This window comes from Drosophila elegans, unplaced genomic scaffold, assembly GCF_018152505.1.
Source record: "Drosophila elegans isolate 14027-0461.03 unplaced genomic scaffold, ASM1815250v1 contig_149, whole genome shotgun sequence".
Taxonomy (NCBI): Eukaryota; Metazoa; Arthropoda; class Insecta; order Diptera; family Drosophilidae; genus Drosophila; species Drosophila elegans.
This window is the reverse complement of record NW_024545513.1, coordinates 2,023,705-2,045,491: the sequence shown is the minus strand read 5'-3', so window position 1 is coordinate 2,045,491 and position 21,787 is coordinate 2,023,705. Positions and strand designations below refer to the sequence as shown.

Here is a 21,787-nt window from a genome sequence, read left to right as displayed (position 1 = left end):
ACCTAATAAAAAATGTAAAAAAATATAAAAAAAACAATACCCATCACTCTTTAAAAAACTGTTTTGTTTTTTCCCAAAATTCCCATTTTTAATAAGATACAAGTTCAACGAAATATGACATTTAAATATTTGACCATTATTTTCAATTTAAAGTCCAAAACACTAATAAGTTTATAGGATTTTTGTTATATATATATAATATTATTGCCAAAATAATTATAAATCCATGGATTTCTGTTTAAAAAAAAATATATAAGCAATAATCAAAACTCAGGTATAATTGGCCATAAATTGGAACAAACTGAAATAACCTAATTTAATAAATGGAAGTCTGCCAAAGCCATTATTTAAAGTGACAGAAAGTGGTTACATTTGATGTTTGACTGTAATTTCATTTAATTTGGTCACAAAATAGTATAATTTAGTATCTAGACTATACTACCCAAGAGTATTATTTTATATTCAATTGACTTATTTTGAGTAGTTTGTATAAGACTTTAAAAGATAAATTTAAAGAAGTTCTTGAAAATATTTGTTGGTGTTCAAATATAGGTATTTTGTGCCAAAGGAATTCCATTGAGATTTCAATCATTTATATAGGCACCCCGCTTTCATGCAGCTTTAATAAGTTGTTGAGTGACTTTGTTGTACGACAAATTGCATTATTTCCATTACGGGGTTCTTTGTACCTGTGCTACTTTTAATTATGGGTTCCTAAACCACAAACACATGTATACTATGTAGGAGGGGGTATATATCATAACTATAGATTGCGGTTGCCATATTTGCTGTTCCTCCTTCTTTCATAAAATGCACATGTATAACAGGAAATTAAAAATATATACGCTGCATTTGGGCACCTGTGTGTATGTGTGTGTGTGTGTACACTGATTAAAAAATGGAATTGTAAACTTAAATATTTTAATATTGAAATAAAAATGTTAAATTAAGTTTTAAATCATAGCATTAAGTGCAGTGCATATTAAATTGAATGATTTTATTTTTAAATATTTTAATTATTGTGAAAATGGTTAGATTTAAAATAGTTCCATATTGATTTAAACGCACGCACACATACTAAAATAAATTCCAAACAAAATTTCAATATTTTTAATTTTTAGCATATTTAAGAACCGCAATGTTTAAAAATCAAAGCTTAAAACATTTAAATTAAGTACTTGGGTTTACTACATTTTGTTTAGCAGTGTATTTGTGAGAATGCATAGGTATTCGTGTGTGTGTGTGTTGCCTACTTTTTGGCGTTCTGCTGGTTCTTTTTGCTTTTGTCTGCTCACTTGTTGGTTGGGTTTTGTTTGCTTGTTTGCTTTGTTTTCCACATGGGCCACATTATTATGATGTCTCTTCTCTTTTCGCCTGAATGAAGTGCATCGCACATAAGGGAGTCGAGTGTGTGTGAGTACGTTGGTGTGTCAGTGTGTGTGTTCGAGTCCCAGAGATGGCCAACTATTTGCAGTCTCCAAAAGATTTTCTTATAGATTTAAAAAATCTAAACTCGTCCAATTTTGTACACTTAAAGCAACAAATTGAAATCGAATTATATACAAAATAAGTTAGATTAAATGCCATGAAAATTTTTTTTAAAGCAGTAGCTACAGTATTTCACATATTTATGCACTTTCCATGTCTTAAAGTGACAACTTCAATTGTTTAAAAATTATATATTTAAATTGAGTTTTTGCATAAAAAGTATAGTCGAAAAAAATGAATATCCGCTATAATATGTTTTACATACACCTAACTTGCTTTAGATTGTTCAATAATATTGTAAATATTTTAATTTCGTTTTTTTTTAAAATGATATTTAAAACAAAACTATAAGCAGCCTTATTTGACTTTTTAAAAGGAATATTCCAAGCATCTTTATTTTCTTTCAGACGTGTAATATTTAAATAAAATATATATATACTTTTAAATCAAAGTTTAAAGATCCTCTTGTACAGATATCGTCACTCTGCCATCTCTAGTGACACACACGTTTCAGAGGTCGACTGGCAGCGTCAGCTTCGCGATTTTTCATCAAAGTCACGGCGGGCAAAAGTTGGCGAGAAGCTGCCCCATTGTTGCCTCTGACACTGACACCGGAAATGAACACATTTTCCGGTGCCATACGTGTGTGCGCGTCCCTCTGTGCGAGTGTGTACACACACACACACACACCACCCACACAACACACACAGCTACAATTACGATCAAAATAATAGTACTTGAACAATGTTAACTGCTCGAAGTCATAACTTTTAAAGCATGGATTATCCATTATTGCTTACAGAAATTTGGTCCTAAAATTAGGGCAATTTAGTTTTCTGAGTGTACAATACTAACAATAAACAAAATGAGTAATTAAAAATCTTATTAAATTTTGTCAAGGAAAATTAAAACTTTTAATAATTCCTTAAAATTCACTTTTCAATATACTATAGCTAATGATTTTGTAACAATTTAGGAAAACAAGCACTTTGCATTGGAATAAAATTGTTGGTAATATCTGATCCATTTATGTCATTACAAATAAAAAAAATTAGTTCTTCCATTTTTTTTTAATTTAAAAAAAATATTTTTTACGTATATTATATGTGGATATTCATTTTCGCCCCATTTAGTTTAATTTACAAAGTAGCTTTCAAGCAATTTTTGATTGCAATTTTTTATTGCAATTTTTTTAAGCTAAAAAGTAACTATTAGTTTTACCGCAAGTGTATGTATTGTGAAACCACCCACTGGGAGATTGAAAGTCGCTTAATGTATTGTTTTCCAGCGCTGACTTTCGGCTCTCAGCTTTCGACTTTCGGATTTCAGCGTTCAGATTTCACATTCATTTCAGGAGACAAACAAAAAATACCCACGGATACCATTTGGATACCCACGAACCGCCGGCTGATCTCCCACTTATTAGTGTTAAAGGTAAGGGCGAACGACAGGGCTTCCGTCCGACGAATTTAATTACTCGAGATTGCTCGCGACCCCGGCGAAAGGTGTTAATGAGATTGCTCTGCCGACTGCGGCTTTGCCAAGCCAACTCGGCAACTAGGGACTCTACAGTCCTGAAAGAAATATGCAAGTAAGTGCAGCGGGGCACTCACTTGGATTAGATCAGGTCTTTCATTTCTGGGCCAATAACTTGGCCCACTTCAATCCAAAATGTCATAGTTCTAAGAAATAATAGTTCACTAACAAAGAAATGGAATAGTATAAATAAATATCTAACCATTCAAAAAGTAAAATTCCAACTATAAATTGTATAACAAGTCTTAATATTAAATTCAATGCACATTAAATTGCATGATTTAATAATACAATATTTGTAATAATGCGGAAAATATAAGATTAAAAAAAGTTCCTATTTAAAGTGCATTTTATTAAAGTTAAATATATTTTAAATAAATAAACAATCAAATTCAGTCTAAATATTTAACTTAAAACTTGTGGTTTTAGTATTTAATCTGCATTCAAAATTTCCCAATTTAAAGTTGAACATATTTTTGAGCCATTTTCATGTTAACCATTTCTAAGCTCACTTCCAAAGTCCATAACTTGTACTTTTAATACATTTATCTATATGAACCTTGTTTATAAGTGTTTTATATATTTATATAAAATAAATTTATACATATTTAGCTGTTGCAGACATCACTTTAAGCCAAATTTGAATGGACTTCTCATTATTCGTTACTTTGTAAGAGATTTCCGTAGCACAATTTCTACTATCCACAGTCGATCAATTGATTTGAAAGCAAGTGTAATAAGCTGCAGTGAATGTTTGAAAAAAGAGACAGATAATTTCTGGCTGCTGCTTGACTATTTTTCTTTTTATTTTTTATTTTTTATTTTTTCCGCAGCTTTCTCTACTTTCTCGTCTTTCTCATCTAATTTTCCTGTGTCTGATGGCACCTTAATTAGCTGTTAAAACGTTTCGGCAGCTGCCAAAACAATTACACGCTTTATTTCCATGAAACGGCATTGCCACCCCTTAACACCTGACCCATGAACCCTGACCCCTGACCCCTTGTTCCGCCCCCTGTAAACTCCTGTTGCTGCAGCTTGGTATCTAATCCAGGTCTCAAATCGTTTTACGCTGTCGTCGCATGTGAGCATTAAGTTAAATGCCGGCATAGACGACAGGAACAATGATGATGGGGTCCTGCAGCCGATGATAATGATAATGATAATGATGATAATGATGATAGTGGTGGCCATGCTGGTGGTGGGCGGCTAAACGTGATTATGACGTTAAGATTGTGGAAGCCCACCGAGAACATCAGCACAATCTGCTGATTTATATTATTGTCACGTTTATGGGCAGATTGGGATTGAAATTGAGACGACAGCGACAGCGTCAACGAGAAGATGGGTAAAATAGTTGCCTGCTTTGGTGCAATGCACTTTTTTAGCAGGCAATTAAAGGTACTCAGCAATAGAAGAAAATATATATGTTTAAATCATGAAATACGAATGTCTAGAGACAGCTGCTGTAAATGAATAATGAATGCCAATTCAGCGAAAAATATATATTCAATTCAATTTCGATGCGTCACTCGAACGCCGCTGTCGCTCATTAATTTATGACAGTCATTTTTAACGCTTTGCTGCCCACGATGCCCTGCAAGTGACAGTTGATGTTGACGCCGATGCTGATGCTGCCACGCCCCCCTAACCACCCACCGCCCCCATCTAACGCCCTCCCTTTCGCATGCGTCAAATATTCCTAGCGCCATTTTTCAATTGAATTGAATGAATTTCTGAATTTTTCTGAACTAAGTGCATGAATGACGGAGCCATAGGACAAGAAAAACAACAATAAGCCACGCATCTACGACTAGCTGGCTATGTTTTCGTTATTTCAAAAAGATCGGGAGAATTCCCTTTAACTTGGAGGAAATTCATTAAAAATTAGCTAAATTGCACATAAAAAAGTAATAGGTAAAAAATGCAATAACCATAATGTTAATGGTAAACTTGTAAAAAAAAGGCGATAACCACTGTTTATGTTATACATAAACGATCCAGTAAACGTTACAAAAAATAAAGCTTAATTTAAAGGGAGATAAATTAAATTGTCTAGATTTATTCTGATGCTATTTCTATCATATTAAAAAGCTAGCTGACAAAAGAAATATCAATCAAATAAATTTTAATTAAGTGTAATTAACTGTAAACAAAAGTAACAAATTATAATTTTGTATACAACTTGTCGAAAAATCTCTTGCAAAATGTTAAATAGATCATAAATGATTGAGTTTAATCCCTTGTGCTCTAAATATTCTTTTATAATATTTGTTATGTATAGAAATTTTTATAAAATTGTAGGTAATTTTAAATAAGTGTAAGCGAAAGTAATAAATCATAATTTTAACATGGCTCACTGGCTCATCAGATAATTAATTCGGGTTAAATTAAATCTGTAAATAATTGTTGTTACTTTTAAATAAATGTATACAAAAGTAATAAATTTAGTTCTCCGAAAAATCTTTTGGAAAATGTTTAATATATCTTAAATAAGATATTACAACTTAATTTAGTTACTTCTCTTGTTCCCTAAATATTATTTATCTAAGCATTTTAATATACCCAAAGCGTATCGCTCGATTCGCTCACCTGAAAATCGCCATTTTGCCGACTTGTTGTTTGCCGAATGATTTGTGTTTGGCCCCTTTGTTGACGTGCGTTGAGGACCGAGCATTTCGACGGCAAACGGCCCTTTTGGCCGGACTCTAAAGTGGTCATATTTCACGCTCCTCTGATGGGCCTTGTCAACGTTTTGGCACCCTCCTGCTGACTTTTCTGTGCTCCTCCACCATCCAATCCAATCCGATCCAATCCGACCAATCCAGCCGTACATGGGCAGACATTACACTTTAATTAACTGCAAATCCACTGGAATTGCCTTTCTCCATTTCTCCATTTCACCTTACACAACGCCCCCTTTTTTGGCTAGTTTTGAGCTAATAAAACATTCCAAATATTTTTCTCGGCTCGTTTCTTGGCCGGAGGAGTGTGTAATTTTGCACATTTCATATGAAAAGTTGTGGGGCTCACGCAAAAAACTTTTGCAGCCAACACACACACAAGGCACAGTGGCACCGATGGCTGAAATAACAAGGTAAAATTAGAAGCAGTTTTGCACTTAAATTACATATACAAAAGCCTTGTTTAGTACTTATCCACGACGTCTTCAAACATTCTTTACAGTTTTTAAAACAACCAATAGTGTTTTTTGTTGAAGATTGCATTTTTGGTAAACCTTTGAAAAAAATCCAGAAATATGATGAATATGATTGTGAATAACAAGAAAAATTTGTATAATTTCTAAAATTTTTATTAATATTCAAAAGTTTTAAATAATTTAAGATATAAATGTATAAATACATTTTAAGGCCCCAAAATGATATGCTTACATATTTTCTTATGTTCTTATATTTATATATAAAATATTACCAAAAACTAATATAGAGCTGAAAACGATTTTTAATTTCTGTGACACCCATTTTTAAACCATAAAATATTTGTTCAATTTCAGAATCAACATGAGATTTTAAAAAAGCTTATTTGGCTAACTTGAAAAACTGGTTTTGAGGATGAAATGGGTTGAAAAATCAGGCAAAAAATTACTTAACAAATTTTGTTTCTAAAATCTAAGCAAATTAACATCAAAACTTATCAAAAACTCTTCAGAATCTGCAAATGCCTTTTTTTGTTGAGTTTCAAATACTGTGACACCCATTTTCCGCACATAAAATAAATGTTGAATTTCAAAATCAACACTAGATGCCAAGATTTGCACACAGTGCTGAGGAAAAGTTGCTGGGCAAAGATTAACAGAACCCAGAGTAGGCAACAAAAAGGGGGGCTTTTTCGAGGATGGGATTTTGGGCGGGACGGAATGTGCGTGTTTCTGGCGGCACATGTTTGGCAATGCGGTAAACCAAATTATGTGCTTAGCAAGTTGCCGCTGCGACCAAAGTCAGTGCAACCGAACCTTTGTGTACTGGATTGCAGTAGAAGCAGCAGCAGCAGCAGCTGCATTTGCACAGCACATCGCCACACAGAAATGCAGAAATGCAGCAAATGCAGAAACGCAGTCTTTGAGCCTCTTCTGCTCCTTGCACTTGACCGATTTTACTGCTGGCTCTGGTTTGGTTTGGTTTGGTTCGGTTTGCACAGGTGCTTTCAGCAACTTTGTTTCCAGCAGCATGATTAAAAAGTTTCACCCCAGCGAAGCAATAGAAAGCCGAGATTGTCAGTGGCCCAAGAAATGTCAATACGCGTTGTTTTATTTTAAGCAAGGACCAAAAATGTAGCACAACAAGGCGTAGATCTATAGGTTTATTAAGGGGAAACAACAGTGTAACCCTTAAAAGAAAAGGCTACTTTTGGGATTGTTGGGAATCCATTTCCAGAATCTGAAGAGTTTTTGATAAGTTTTGAACAAAATTAGCTTATTCAGCAGAGACAAAAACATTTCAATACAAAGCTTAAGTTTATAAATACACCATATCTGCTACTTTATTTTTGTAGAAAGTATACAAGTCCATGTGCAGCTTACAATAAATTTGCAAGTTTATCAATCTATTCCTTTGGGTATAAGGTTTTTCTCAAGAGAAACAAATTCAACTACGAGAATGCTTTCTTTGTATTTGATAAGCTGTTTAATTTCAGCACAGCCAAGTATCTCAACTCCGAACTCCTTACTTTTTACCTGTTTAAAATAGATAAATACCAAAATAAAATCCCAATAACTGTACATTTCACAAGTGTGAAATCGAACTAAGTCTTACGCAGCACACAATGCAATAAAAAAATATTTTGTTTTCTCTTAACAAAAATAAATAGATGTAGCGGTATGCAGTATAAAGGTAAAACAAGAACACTTCCGAATTTTTCTTCACAAAAAAAAAAACAACAAATCCTGTAGCTTAAGTTGCTTTTCATAGTTACAGTAAAATACATTACTTTCTAATTTTTCTTCACCATAAAAATGAGTTGAAAAACTAATTTCTTATAATAAAAATAAATTTCTTATCGAAAAAAAAGCTGTAAACAAATCCTATAGCATAAGTTGTTATTCAGATTAATAGTATGTTATTGGAAACACTACATAAGTTCCTTAATTTTCTTCACAATAAAAAAAAAAAAAAAGAGTTCTTATCAAAAAAAAAAAAAAGTAACAATAATTAAGCTGCATTTTAAGTTGCTATTCATAGTTACAGTAAAAAGACATCACTTTCTAATTATTTTTACCATAGAAAAAAAAAAAATTCGTATACAAAAATAAAATAATAAAAGCTGCAAAGAAATCCCGCCAGAAACAGTAAGAAACAACGGTTGAGTGTGTGTCATAAGCGTGTTTACATAGCGTACAAAAAAAAAGGAAATTCAAAATGCATTTTCGGGCCTCGAACATGAGTGTGGATGTTTGGGTATTGATTGGGGAGGGGATGGGCGTGGGGGGAAAATGAGGAGCTAGCCTCTGGCGAAGCGAAACATCTGGGAGTATAAGATCAAGTTAATGTACAGAACGGTGGACATGGCGATAAGCATGGCCAGACGGTATCATTTCTTCTTGGCATCCTTGAGGCCGGCGCCGGCGTTGAACTTGAAGAAGATGATGTCGCCGTCCTCGACGGTGTAGTTGCGTCCCTGCTGTCGGTATTTGCCGGCCGCCTTGGCATTGACCTCGCTGCCCTCGGCCTTGAAGTCCTCGAAGTGCATGACCTCGGCCATGATGAAGCCCTTCTCGAAGTCGGTGTGAATGCGGCCGGCGGCCTGCGGTGCCTTGGTGCCCTTCTGGACGGTCCAGGCCTTCACTTCATCCGGTCCGGCGGTGAAGAAGTACTCCAGCTGCAGCCCCTTGTAGCCCGTTACAACGATCTTCTCCAGCATGCTCTTGCACTTGGTCTCCGTCTCGTAGGCCTTGCGCTCCAGTTCGTCCTTCTCGGACATCTGCTGCTCGAAGGCACCCGAAAAGGGGATGAGCAGTGCCCCGGGATCGTTCTTGTCGATCCACTCCTTGATCTTCGGCAGCCACTTGTTCTTCTTGCGGATGAAGTCCTTGTCGGAGAGGTTCACCAGGTAGATCACCGGCTTGGAGGTCAGGAACAGATACTTGTTCAGCGCCTCAATCTGAAAGAGTGGCGTAGTGGTAGCGTTAATAAGAACGGGATGCCGAATCCACACGGGTCACACGAAAAAATCTACAAGAATGTCTTTTTTGATTATGGGAGTATATAAAATATACAAAACATTGTTTATGCAAATAGAGCATAAAAAAAACACAAACAACATGTAATAGCAGTAATAGTTTATAGTGTAAAGTTTGTAATAGTTTGTAAGCAAAATCTGAATTGATAAATCATATTTCTAAGAAACAGAGATGTTTCTTTTAAGAAATAACAATTAATAAAATAAAGTTATAAACATAATTTATACAAACAGAGCACAGCAAACACAAAACACATGTTATAGCAGTAGAAACAATTAAAACCATTCATAGTTAATAAGCAACATTTTAATTAATTAATAATATTTCTAAGAAATATAGATGTTTTAAAAAAGTAAATATTTAAAACTTGACTTTTAAGAGGTCAAAAAATATTTTAAAGATATTTATAAGTTTTTAAAAATTCAAAAAAAAATTTAAGATACGGTCATTGCCATTTTAAAGCATATTTAAAATACGTGGAAAAGGAATACAACAAAAGCAAATATCAAAAAAGGTTTATTTAAATGACATTCTCGACGTGGATTTTTTCGCACTTACATCATGGGCATTCCAGTCCTCGAAGCGCAGATGACGCTTCTGGTCGATGAGGATCTCCTTGATCTTGAGCATCGAATCGTACTCGGGCTTCAGCTTCTTGTCGCCGCCGCGGGCCACCACCTTCTCCAGCTTGTCGAGATTCTTGAGCAGATTCTCCTCGTCCTTGAGGCGCAGCTCCTCGGAGATGATCTCCAGATCGCGCACGGGGTCCACCTCGCCCTCGACATGGGTCACATCGGGGTCCTCGAAGGCGCGGCACAGGTGGAAGATGGCATCGCAGGCGCTGATGTGCGAGAGGAAGTCGTTGCCCAGTCCCTGGCCCTCGGCGGCGCCCTTCACCAAGCCGGCGATGTCCACGACGTTCAGATAGGCGGGCACCACACTAGTTTTCGTAATTTTTTTTTTTGGGTTTCATATTAATTGTATTTCTTGAATGGTGAACTTAAACGAACAGTTTTGCAAGCAAAGAATGGAAATTGCGAGTTCCGGAACTTGTTGTGTGTGATTGTGTGTAGCGCATATGGTGTGTGTTAAAAAAATGTTTTCTTTTTAATGGCTAATCCAAATGAAATTGTTCTTGTTTTTTTTTATTTTTTTTTATAATTTTGTTGCTAAATCCACTGCCATAAGGCATAAGTGTTGATTACCCCTTGTGTATCGCATGTTATGTATGATATATAATGTATGTAATGTAATGCATAATAAAATCATCGCTAATCCATATAAAATATATATTTCTTCGATTTGTAAACTTAACAAGCAGTTTGGCAAGCAAAGAATTTAATTTATGTGTAATTGTGTTTGTCGCATGTTGTGTGTGATCAATAAATGTTTTCTTTTTCCTCGCTAAGCCAAATAAAATTGGTTTCTCTATTTGTTTTTGTTTTAATTATATGGCTGCCTTAATATATGAGTTCAAAGCCATGCCAAACTAAAAATGAGGGAATTCTGGATTTGTAGCTCACCTGGCCGGCTTGTGGTACTCCACCAGGTAATCGAATCGCTCATCGGGCACCGGAACACGACGTGTGGGCAAGGCAAACAGGCAGGCAGCACGGGAAAAACAAAAGGGGAAGATGCATGTTAGTCGGGTTTATTTGGCTGCGCGATGCAAAAATACAAAATAAACGAAAATAAAATAAGCAAAAATATATATAAAAAACAAAATCCTGCCCAGATTGACTGACTGCCTGGCAGGCCGGCAGCATCGACGGCCAATCATGGCAATTTTGTATAATTTTGCGCCATCCGCAAAGGGGCAGCGAAACCAAAATGAAGTCGCTCACAAATAAAAAGCCCAGGAAAATGAAACCGAAGCGGACCGAACCGAAGGCGGGGGCAATTTGCATATTGCAAACTGGATCTGATAAAATTGCTAAGGCCGCGACACGCCCCCAACTCGAAGGACAGTGGAACATTGTTAACTAATGCAGCGATTTCCTAAATGTTAAAATAACCTGAAGTTGGATTACAGTTCAGAAAGTATAAGTTAAAGTATACAATCTTTTTGACAACCATTTTCCTAGACTTATGTGAACCAAAACTAGACCAATGCTTAGGGTCTATCTGCATATATGAAATATAAGTTTGTAATAACTTTGTTTTGGTTCAGGGTTTAAATACATTATTAAGTATAGTTTTTGAGATTAATAATAAAGAAGTGTACTGTCTTTAAAAGAACTAATTTTTCTAGAGCGAAACTTCAGGTCCTTGAACAATAAATATTATAAAAGTGAGATATAGCATAGTTCACTTGAGTAAACTGCTAAAGGTTTCTGCTTTTTTCAAGGTTTATATACATACTGATAGTTTTTAATAGTATTGTCACTTGTAGACGAAAACTTGCACAACAGATGGCAAACAATAGTAGTTAGTGGCTAGTTTTGCCATCTTGTACCTATAGGTAGCAGCTAAACTCGAAGGCTTATCCTGTTTTAAAGTGGTCTCTCTCATGGAGGTTCCACTGTGACTGTTTTGGAAGGTCTTTTCCCTTCAAAGACACTTTATCTGAATATACGTTAGCCAAAACGTATAGAACAGATAGTATTGTGTTTAGTTTAGCCATCTTGTAGTTTAGGTAACTGTTTTAAAAGGGTATTTTTTATGGAGGTTCTACCGTGCGTAGTTTAGAAGATCCAAGTCCTCTTAAACACACTTTCTCGGGATATATGGAATCCAAAACGTGTGGAACATATGGGAAAGGGCTTAGTTTAGCCATCTTTTGAAGGGTTTTCGCCTGTTGTAAAGGGAGCCTCTTATGGAGGCTTCACTGTGGCTATTTTAGAAGGTCCAAGCTCTGTTAAACACACTATCTGTGGATATATGAAGTTCAAAACCTGTTGAACAGTTGGTATATTGTGTATATTTTAGCCATCTCTCGAAGACTGGTTCCTGTTCTCCTATCGAGGCTCCACTGTGGCTATTTTAGACGGTCCAGTCGACAGAGCAATTTGAAATTAGAAGCGGCGGCGACTGCTCCTGCAGGCCATTGCTGCATCGCTGGCATAAAAATTATATTCCAAGATGATTACAATGATTGAGGAAATTGCCGCCGCCTGCAGCTACCACATATATATATGGTGTATATAGATGACAGGGGGGTGGGGGGTGTTGGGGGAATACTTATTCTCATTCGGCTTGATGGTGCAGAAGGGGAAATTCTCCGCGGGGGCGGCACTTTGGGTCAAAACGTTGAAAAAAGTCGACTTGCCCACGTTGGGGACGCCAACAATGCCGATTCGCAGATTGGTGCCGATTCTGCCGATCAGCGGCTTGCGTTCCGGTTCATCGTGTTTCTTGGGCGGCATTTTTGTTGCTGCGATATATCTGCGGGATCGGAAATACAACATATATCAGATGTATATCAATTAAAATATGCAGACAACTATTTTTGGGCCAGCCGGACATAACCTCACTTCTCGCCGGCGGCTGCTGAAACTCACCGTTTTTTGCTTAAATGCTATCCGCTGAACTCAGCTGCAGCTGTCGAAATAAGTTTTAAGCTAAGTTAGTTTTGATTGCCCAGCAATTTCTATTATTTACAAATATTTACGAATATTAAGGCGTCCGCTGTGTTTTTTTTACACTGACGGCGTGGATGGAAAGAGAGCGAGGGAGATAGCTATCGGGGCAATCAGCTGTCGGCGAGGCAGGGATGCAGCATAGTGAATAGCGCCCCTAGGCGGCGGGCAGTGGAAGCTGTGTTTCGTCGCCGCAGGCGGCAGGGGGCGCCATGGGCTGTGCGCGCGATTTGAATTTCGCTCGAGGCTATGTTATTAAATTACTGCAGTATTTGCTCTTAAAACTGGTTTTCATAGCATATTTTTCACAAATTATGCATGTTTGAAGCCTTTACAATAAATAAAGATTTGATATGTATCGATTATATTTTCATAGTTTTTTATCAGGTTTTTTTTCTCAATATACGTGTTTTTTAAGGTTTGTAATTATGGGACTTTAAGTAAAGGTTAAATAAGATTTAATTTCGATTAAGTCTATTGACAAAAACAATCAATAAATCCACACTGATTCAAATACTTTAATTTACAATTATGCAATTTAATAAGCATTTTATTTAAGATTGTGATTTTTATTTTTAAAAATAATGTTAACCTTAAAATGTTGAATTCAATTTATTTTTCTAAACCATTTTTATATGACTGATTGCTTTTTCTATATACAAAGCTTTTGAAGGATTTATGGCAATAAAATAATTAAATTTTTGTTTGAATACAAATTTTTATGAGGTCTGTTGATAAAAAGCATTATTAAATTCAAATCCCATCAAAATATTTTATAAAGCTTATAAAGTTTTTGACAGTCCACTAATTGATTTCATTAAAGTGTACAGATATTTTATTGATGCTTTTATACCTTAGAGTTGATTTTAAAATATTTTGGAGTTGTTAAAAAGCAGTAAAAGCACTTCCAAGAAGATTAGTTATTATTAAGTTCAACTTCTTGAAATTAAATGCATTAAAACAATACAATGCTGTTAAGTTTGGCACCAATTTGATGGTTTATCGGCTTCTTCACCACCTCTCTTCCTTTGCCACCCCAAATGCACATTTTTGGGCCAGTGTTCCCAGGTAAAAGGTAAAAAGGTAAAAAGGTAAAAGCGATCGAGTTAACTGTCAAGGTCGTCGTTGCGATGCACGTACACGCAATTTGGCGGTTTAGTGAAAAGCCCGCAATAATCAATAATTTCGCATAATTAGCGAGCCGATCGGCGGATCGATCCCTTGGCCATATCGTCTTTATGACCAACTGAAACGCAACTCCTTCGTTTTGGTGGGTAAAGTATACAAAGGGGGGCAAAGGAAAGAGGCTATGATCAGGTTTGTTGATCTTTCAGCGATCCGCGATGATTTTCGATTGTTGGCAACCCATTTGATTGATTCCCTGGGCCGCGTTTATGGCCCTAATTAAAAGATCCGTTATGCGTGATCGGTCTACCTTTCGATATTCCAAGCGCCCTTCCCATCCGAGTTCTCCAATCTCGTGTGCGTGCTAGAAAACTTACTTATAATTTCACGCTGTCTTGCCTTTTCTTGTTGTTAAAAAAAAAGAAAAAAGGGATCTCTGCGGTTGTCGGACCGTTTAAAAACCCATTTGCAACTGACCCTGGACAACTGTTTTTCCACTGGAGCATGTAATACCTGTGTAACGCAAAGAAACCGCAGAGCAAGTGATCCTTGCGGTCAGCCTGCTGACGATCGGAAGTCCTTCGATGGTGGCTTCAAATGTGGTTTTATGCCCAAGATACTGAACTGTATAAGCAAATACTATACAAAATTAAAATATTTTCCTATACTAGTTTTATAAAGATTCCAGTTCACTATTTTTATACCCTTGCAGAGGGTATTATAATTTCAGTCAGAAGTTTGCAACGCAGTGAAGGAGACATCTCCGATCCTATAAAGTATATATATTCTTGATCAGCATCACTAGGCGAGTCGATCTAGCCATGTCCGTCTGTCCGTCTGTCCGTCCGTCTGTCCGTCTGTCAGTCTGTCCGTCTGTCCGTCTGTCCGTCCGTTTATATGCAAACTAGTCTCTCAGTTTTAAAGCTATCTGCATGAAACTTTCCCAAAAGTTGTCTTTCTATTGCAGGTAGTATATAAGTCGGAACGAGCCGGATCGGACGACTATAGCATATAGCTCCCATAGGAACAATCGGAAAAATAAATGAAAAAAAATTATAACTTTTCTGTTTTTTATTTTTTTGTTTAGTTCTTCGACATTTAGTAATGGTTAAATATTTTCGATTTACGCTTTAAATTTCATCAAAGTCGGACGACTATATCATATAGCTCCCATAGGAACAATAAAAATATATAAAATAACTATCAAATAATTGAGCTGCAAATCATCATAGCTTCAATGTTTTTAAACATATACGAAAGTAAATCATAATTTTAATGTTTTCAAAAATGTTTAATTCTTGCAATAGCTGCAAGGGTATATGAACTTCGGCTTGCCGAAGTTTGCTTTCTTTCTTGTTGAAACAGATTTTTATTTACTTATCAACGATTTCTATGCTGTAACACAAATAAATTAGTTTTGCAGACATTTTAAACAAATTATTAATATTGGTTATCATTTCAAGAGTATTTTTTGTCCAAACATTATTCTATAAATAGTAATCATTAGAATTATATATTAAACCCATTTGTATTTCAATACAAAGTGCAGATGAACCTTAATTTAGGGTTATTTACTAAAATTGTTTTAAAACCATTTGCTACAGTATATTGAAGAGTGAATTTTAAGTAACTAAGTTTAACTTTAAATTAAATTGAATTAAAAACTAATAATAAGTATCAATATCAAATTTTATGAGCCTTATTTGGTTTGTTGGTTACTAAGCATTATGATAAAATAAAAGATAAAAGGTGCTATGCCTTAATTGAATTTTTTTGAGCACTTTACACTTATCCATTTCTATCTTTTTATTTATTTGTTGTACATAAAGCTTATTAAGCAATGCGCTGACTAACTTGATTTCCCAGAAATGCTTAATTAAATATACAATTCCAAGGACTCCGGCGCTGCTCCCAAAAATGTGTATTCAATTCACCACCATGATTATCCAATGCTAAGCCGGCTTCTTTTGCATATTGTTTGTTGGGGGTTAATTAGGCTGACTTTTAATTGCCTTTTATTGCACTTAATTATTGGAGTCGTCGAATCTAGGGGCCCGCATCGTGGATCGTGGGTACAAACAAACAAAAAAAAAAATTAGAATGGGGCGTATGGCGAGGTCTCATAAATTCATATATATATGACTGGATAATTGCCTTTGCAGCGGAATTAGCCCAACGAGCCACCACGCATCTCGATTTCTCGATTTCCACTCCCATTCGCACCCACATTACGCGCGGGGCGTGGCCAAAAGGAAAAAAAAGGGGGCGTGGTCAGGGGGGCAGGTGATACAGAGTTCCACCAAACTGAACTGAATGCATAATATCAGCAGCGCGCATTCGTTTCCAGCTTGTTGATCCAATTAAAAAAAAAAAGTGGTAACAGAAAGAAAAATAAAACACAGAAAAAATAACTGGAAAAGTGGCTAAAACGAATACCAGCGAGCCATTCATATTCATATCCATTTGGCGGTTTTTTTTATAGCCTTTAATTATAACGTGAGCCGTATTCAAATTGTTCTGGCTTGGAAAATTTTCAGAAGCAAACAAAAGACTTAGGCAACGAACTCGACTGATCTTTAAGCGCTGCTTTTCTGGGGTGAGGGGAAAGGGGAAAGGAAGGGGAAGGGAAATGAAAAAGTATGCTCTTTTAATATAGACAAACCCGAACAAGAGTTAATTAGCAGTTATTAGTTTTTAAATTTCCATAAAGTATATCAATGCAATTAAAAATAATTCTATTTACATAAAAAATAAATTCTAACTTTAAATAAAATGTATTTACAAGGGAAAGTAATAGTAATAATGTTTAAAAAGATATTTTATTCAGCTTGAATTTATATACATTAATTAAAATGCATTTAAATTTTATATTTTTGTTTTAACCATTTTGTGACAATTTAATATATCAAAAGCTTTGAAAATTTCCCAAAAAAATACTAAACAATTTTGTGGCCAGTTTTAAATGATACATTCATGAGCTAATTATATTTATGATATGACGAAAATGTTTCTCACAAGCAGTTAGAACAATGATAATATTTAATAAGGCTCAGATGATCAATATCGGATTGTTCCTTTGATCCCGAACCCGTATAAAACCCTCCATTCTCTTTGATCCCCATTTTATCCAGACCATTTGCATAACGATCTCAACGATCTGGGGTATTCACATTCACATCCACATCCACATCCATTTCCATATCCATGTCCAGGTTTTCAACGTCAAGTGCATCCTCCCTAATAACCGCGACCGTCATGCAAATTGCAACTGCTGCAAGTCTTTTAACGATGTGCCATCAATGCATCAGCTGCCAAATTACATGTTGCAGGCCACCGAGAGAAATTATGAATTATTACGGAAAATAAGAAAAATAACGAAACAAAAATACATAAGTGGGGAAAATGCATATGGAAACTGCTTCAAGACAAGGATCTGCAATGGGTGAAATGGTTAGGGGAATGTGGATTTTTTCGGGGCAGAGGAAGTGGCAGTGGAAGTGGAAAAGGTGCCGCAAAGAGGGTCGCTCGTGTGTCATTGTTATACAAAAAAAAACGCCTGACACCGGAACGGGAAAAAGTATTCTAGTGTATATATATAAATTCCTTTTTTTTTTCTCCTGCATATGAAATATATAAAAGGGGGCGTTGCCCTGGCCACACCCCTAGCCACACGGCCCGAAAATGGAAATCGTAATAAACGCAATAATAATCATGAACTGGGAAAACAACAATGCAACCGGCAAATAAAAAAATATATACGTATATATATATATGGGGAAGAGAAAAAATTGGAAACCCAAAGGATATGGTAAACGAAACCCACCCTTGGCATTTGATTTGGATAAACGAATTATAAACACATAGGTGCAGCCAGCTTCCCACACTCAAAAAAAAAAACTGATAAACGTTTTTTATAATTTTCAAATTTATAAATGATTTAAAGTAGCTTGTTTTTGGTTTTCAATTTTGAATTTAAGAATTATAAAAATCACTAATTTTCAGTAAATGATGTAATATAAATTAAAATATTTATTTTAAGGAAAAACTGAACATCTCCCAATTTATACTTATTTTTAATTGCTTTACTGGGTTATTTATCTTTCTCTTTACACAAAAAAAAAAACTGAAAGTTTAGCTTTAATAAGTGTAACTTGAAAATAAACTAAAAATAGTTTTAAAATACTTATATTAATCATTTCTTTTTTTGGTGCAAGAAACAAGAGCACGTGATCCCCATTCGTGGCGCCCTTTTACCGAGTTTCCCCTTTGAAGTCCCCTAGTTTCCCGAGTTTTCCCGAATTTTCCCAGTCTATCAGCCATTTCCCTGTTGTTGTATTAAGCGATTATCACCGCAGGACACTAATCGAATCGGAGACGGGGTAATTGTGGAGCGTGCTTGGCCCAAAGTTCTCGTCTTTCCGTCTTTTTTCATCATTTTCCACGGGCAGCTGCGATCTGAATGGCATTTTCCCGCCCTTCAAATAGCGCTGATTGGATTGCTGGGAGTGGGCATCGATTGCCATTGATTCGGAAAAATATCAGAAGAGAGCGCCAAGAAAACGATTGCCCGCGAGGAACTTTACAGGAACATGGATGGGGAGTCTTCAGAGGAATGGCAATTTTCAATTTTTTGAATAAACAAAAACATTATTATAAAATCTTAAGAATAGGATTAATTTTAAAATACAAAACAACTATTCTTTATCGTTTACTTATTATTATAAAATTATAAACAACAATATTTATAGGAATTATTCTTAGAATACTAATACTTCGATAATCATTGTACTATACACTGTTTATTCATTATTATAAAATCGAAAATAAATATATTTATAAGAAGTTTTCTTAGACAATTAAGTGCTTTATGTAGCAAATTTGTGTTCTTCAGGAATAGTATGACATATATTTATTTAACGTTTAAAAAATAAAAAGGTTCTGTTTATTATTATTAAGACTAAAGGAGTATTTGCACTCTACTAATAATTACGGTCTTTAATTAATTTAAATTTAAATATATTAATTAATTTAAATATATGAAAAAATAGTAATTGATTGCTCAAAAAGCACTGTTTTTTTATTGGTAACGATTGCCTGGCTTATGAATATATAAAAAAATGTATGCAGATTCTGCGGAGGCAACTGCTCTTCTTGCGAGATCTCCTGCGGGCAAATGGCGCATAATTTCGATTTGGGACGGCCATTTTTGCAGCAGCAATTACTTTGGCAGCCTGAACCTGTCTCGGGGAAGCCCCCTTAACCCCTCTTAGCCACCCCCTTAACCCCCTGGCGCCGCAAACAGTTTTGCAGCGAACGCATTTCATTCGCTTTTTGCATCGGCGGAAGCACAAAAACCAGCAACAAAAAGCGGCAATAAAAATTAAGTTGAAGTCGAATTTGAAATTCAGATGACGACGACGACTACTTGCCCAATTATTATTAATAATAGCAACAACAACAGCAGCAGCAGAAGCAGCACAACTTGAAGAAGCAGCAGCAAAAAAACAAAACAAAATAAAGGAAAAACTGGAGGGGAAAAAAAAGTTAATAGGACTGCATTCATTAAATCCATTTAATGCACAGAGAGGCAAATTATTGCGCTAAAAGAAAAGCAACAAGAACAACAAGAGCAGGCAACACACTTGCAAAAAAAAGCGAGCAGAAAAAAGCGAAATAATTGCAGTTGGCCGAACACCCCGAAATGGCCAAGAAAATACAAGAAAAAAAAAAAAAAGAAGTAGCAGAAAAAAAGAACGAACGGCGACGTTCGGTCGGCGGCCATTAAAATGGCCAACGAATTGGCCAAAAGGGGCGGAGGGGAGGTGTTTTCGGCCAAGTCCAACTGGCCATGTAAACTGGCCAACTCCCCGGGCTCCCCAATGCGAGCGAAAGAGACGGGCTGTCGCGAAAAAAGGGAGTGGGAGAGGGAGAGCGAAAACCGGTAGCTCCACTTTAATGAGCGCCAAACGCAAAGAATGAAAAAATTCCAGTCAAAAGGAGCAGCAGTACAAAACAGTAGGGTATTCCTGCGGGTCTCTTGAGGGTTACAACTATAAGTTCACCAGAAATTCTAAAAAAAAATATTATAAATCGGGTTTACCAAATTACATTTTCAACTCATCATAAATGGTCTAAAAATAATTATATTATAACATATGTTACCTGAGTATTCTTAAAACTCATTCAAAACTGTTTATTATTCACTCATTTTTTTATTTTTAAGAAGGTTACATCATTAAAATGACAAAAAATGTGACAAAAAATTGGACCTACACTCAGAACAAAAATTTACAAAACAATGTAACTACAAACACTTTAAAAGTTTTCACATTCAAATCAGAATTTAATACGTCAATTTATGAGTTATTGGAGTTCAGTTTTGAGACCTTTACAAGAAAGTCACCAAATTCTATTTTCAATTCATAATAAATTGTCTAAAAATTAGAAGCATTACAAAATATATTAGCTCCCGCAATTAGGCTTAAAGAGTAGTATTATCTTTTATTCAAAACTGTTTCTAAAAAAAAACTTGTATCAACTTTTTTTTTTGTTTTAAGTCTTTATGTCAAAAAATATAATCAAAAAATGAAAACACAAACATTGAAATGCATTTAATTTTAAGTCGAAATCCAATAGGTCACATTATGCGCTTTAAAAATAATGTTGTGGGTTTTCCACAAGTCATAGGAATTGTAAAAAATGTCTAACTAACTAGTTTTGCTAGATCGTTTTACCTTATATCATGTGTTTTTCCACGGACTTATGAACCCACTGGGTAACTTTTTCTTCGAGAGCCGGAAAAGCCCGCATTAATTACTTTCTGGGAAAACATGCGCGCCATTTTGGTTTGTTTTTGGGGTGGGGTTTTCCTCAACTCCAGTTAAAATGTAATTTTCATTTGGCTTTGGCTCTCCATTTTCTTTGCTTTTATATTTTTTTTGGCCCCAAAAGTTTAGCCTTCTCTTTCTTAATCGTCAAACAATTTTCAAATCGCATGCAATTTTCCAGCCTTCTGACTTTTCCTCGTTACTGCCTTCGTGTTGTTGCATTTCCTGTTGCCAGCGGATCCCCTTTTTCCCCTTTTTTCCCCCCTTTTTTTCCCTCCGCCCCTGAACATACGATATGCCCGCCATACGTTTTGTATATTACATGATCATTAATGAACTGCTCCACTTATAGAGAGCGAGAAGAAAAATTACAGAAAAGAAAAGAAAATATATGTGTGTGTTCATATCTGGATTTCCATATTGCAAGAAGGAAAAATGTGGGGTTGGGCGCGCCTTTGGTCATTTAAATTGTTGTTTTGCATGTGAACTCCACATTTTCCACACCTTTTAATTGAGGGGCCCGCAGCGAATCCATTCGAGTCCAGGGGGAAATGAAATGAGCTGGGGAAATGGACAGGGGAAATGGGAAAATATGGCAAAATATGGGAAAGATGGCAAAAGCGGAAAGCGCCAACTGTCCGCAGCAATTTCTGTGACTTTCCGCCGCGTTTCCGCCGCCAATTGGGCCACGTCATCGGCATCGGCATCGCCATCGGATTATATTTTCCAGCGGAACCACGTGGATCCGATGCACCAATTGGGTGTCCATAGCTCTAGAGATTCAGTAAAAAAACAGGTGGAAAAACAAGAAAAAATTCTTTTGAAGGACACAAAGTGTACGCATTTAAGAAGTGTGCAAATACCTACTTAATCAGACATTTAGTTACATTTTTATTGATATTAAAAATAATGTATGTAGGTAATTATATTACCTAGATTATTATGTAAAATATTCTTGATTCTGTCAATTGACTATTAAACTTTTTTTACCTTTCCTTTAGAACAATATTAGATATTTAAGAGTAAAGACATCAATAAAC

At 35.6% G+C, this 21,787-nt stretch overlaps 2 protein-coding genes across 4 annotated transcripts in view; both read right to left on the bottom strand.

Moving 5' to 3' along the window:
• The window catches only part of LOC108137335 (carbonic anhydrase-related protein 10), an 82,610-nt gene extending 71,809 nt beyond the window's left edge, over nt 1–10,801 (bottom strand). For all 3 annotated transcript variants that reach the window (XM_017258968.2, XM_041708324.1, XM_041708325.1), the window contains exons 1-2: nt 10,741–10,801; nt 5,614–6,259 (exon numbers count right to left, since the gene is read on the bottom strand). Coding sequence is in view for 2 of the 3 variants with exons in the window: in XM_041708324.1 (XP_041564258.1) it covers nt 5,614–5,857 (244 nt within the window). In the remaining variant the exon portion in view is untranslated. The remainder of the gene's footprint in view (nt 1–5,613; nt 6,260–10,740) is intronic.
• Nucleotides 8,341–12,919, bottom strand: LOC108137290 (obg-like ATPase 1). The gene is made up of 6 exons (XM_017258909.2): nt 12,828–12,919; nt 12,718–12,757; nt 12,402–12,601; nt 10,741–10,801; nt 9,776–10,157; nt 8,341–9,138 (listed from the first exon to the last, which is right to left on the bottom strand). The coding sequence occupies exons 3-6, from the start codon at nt 12,580–12,582 to the stop codon at nt 8,569–8,571; spliced, it is 1,194 nt and encodes a 397-aa protein (XP_017114398.1). The 5' UTR covers nt 12,583–12,601; nt 12,718–12,757; nt 12,828–12,919; the 3' UTR covers nt 8,341–8,568.
• Between the last annotated feature and the right edge of the window lie 8,868 nt (nt 12,920–21,787).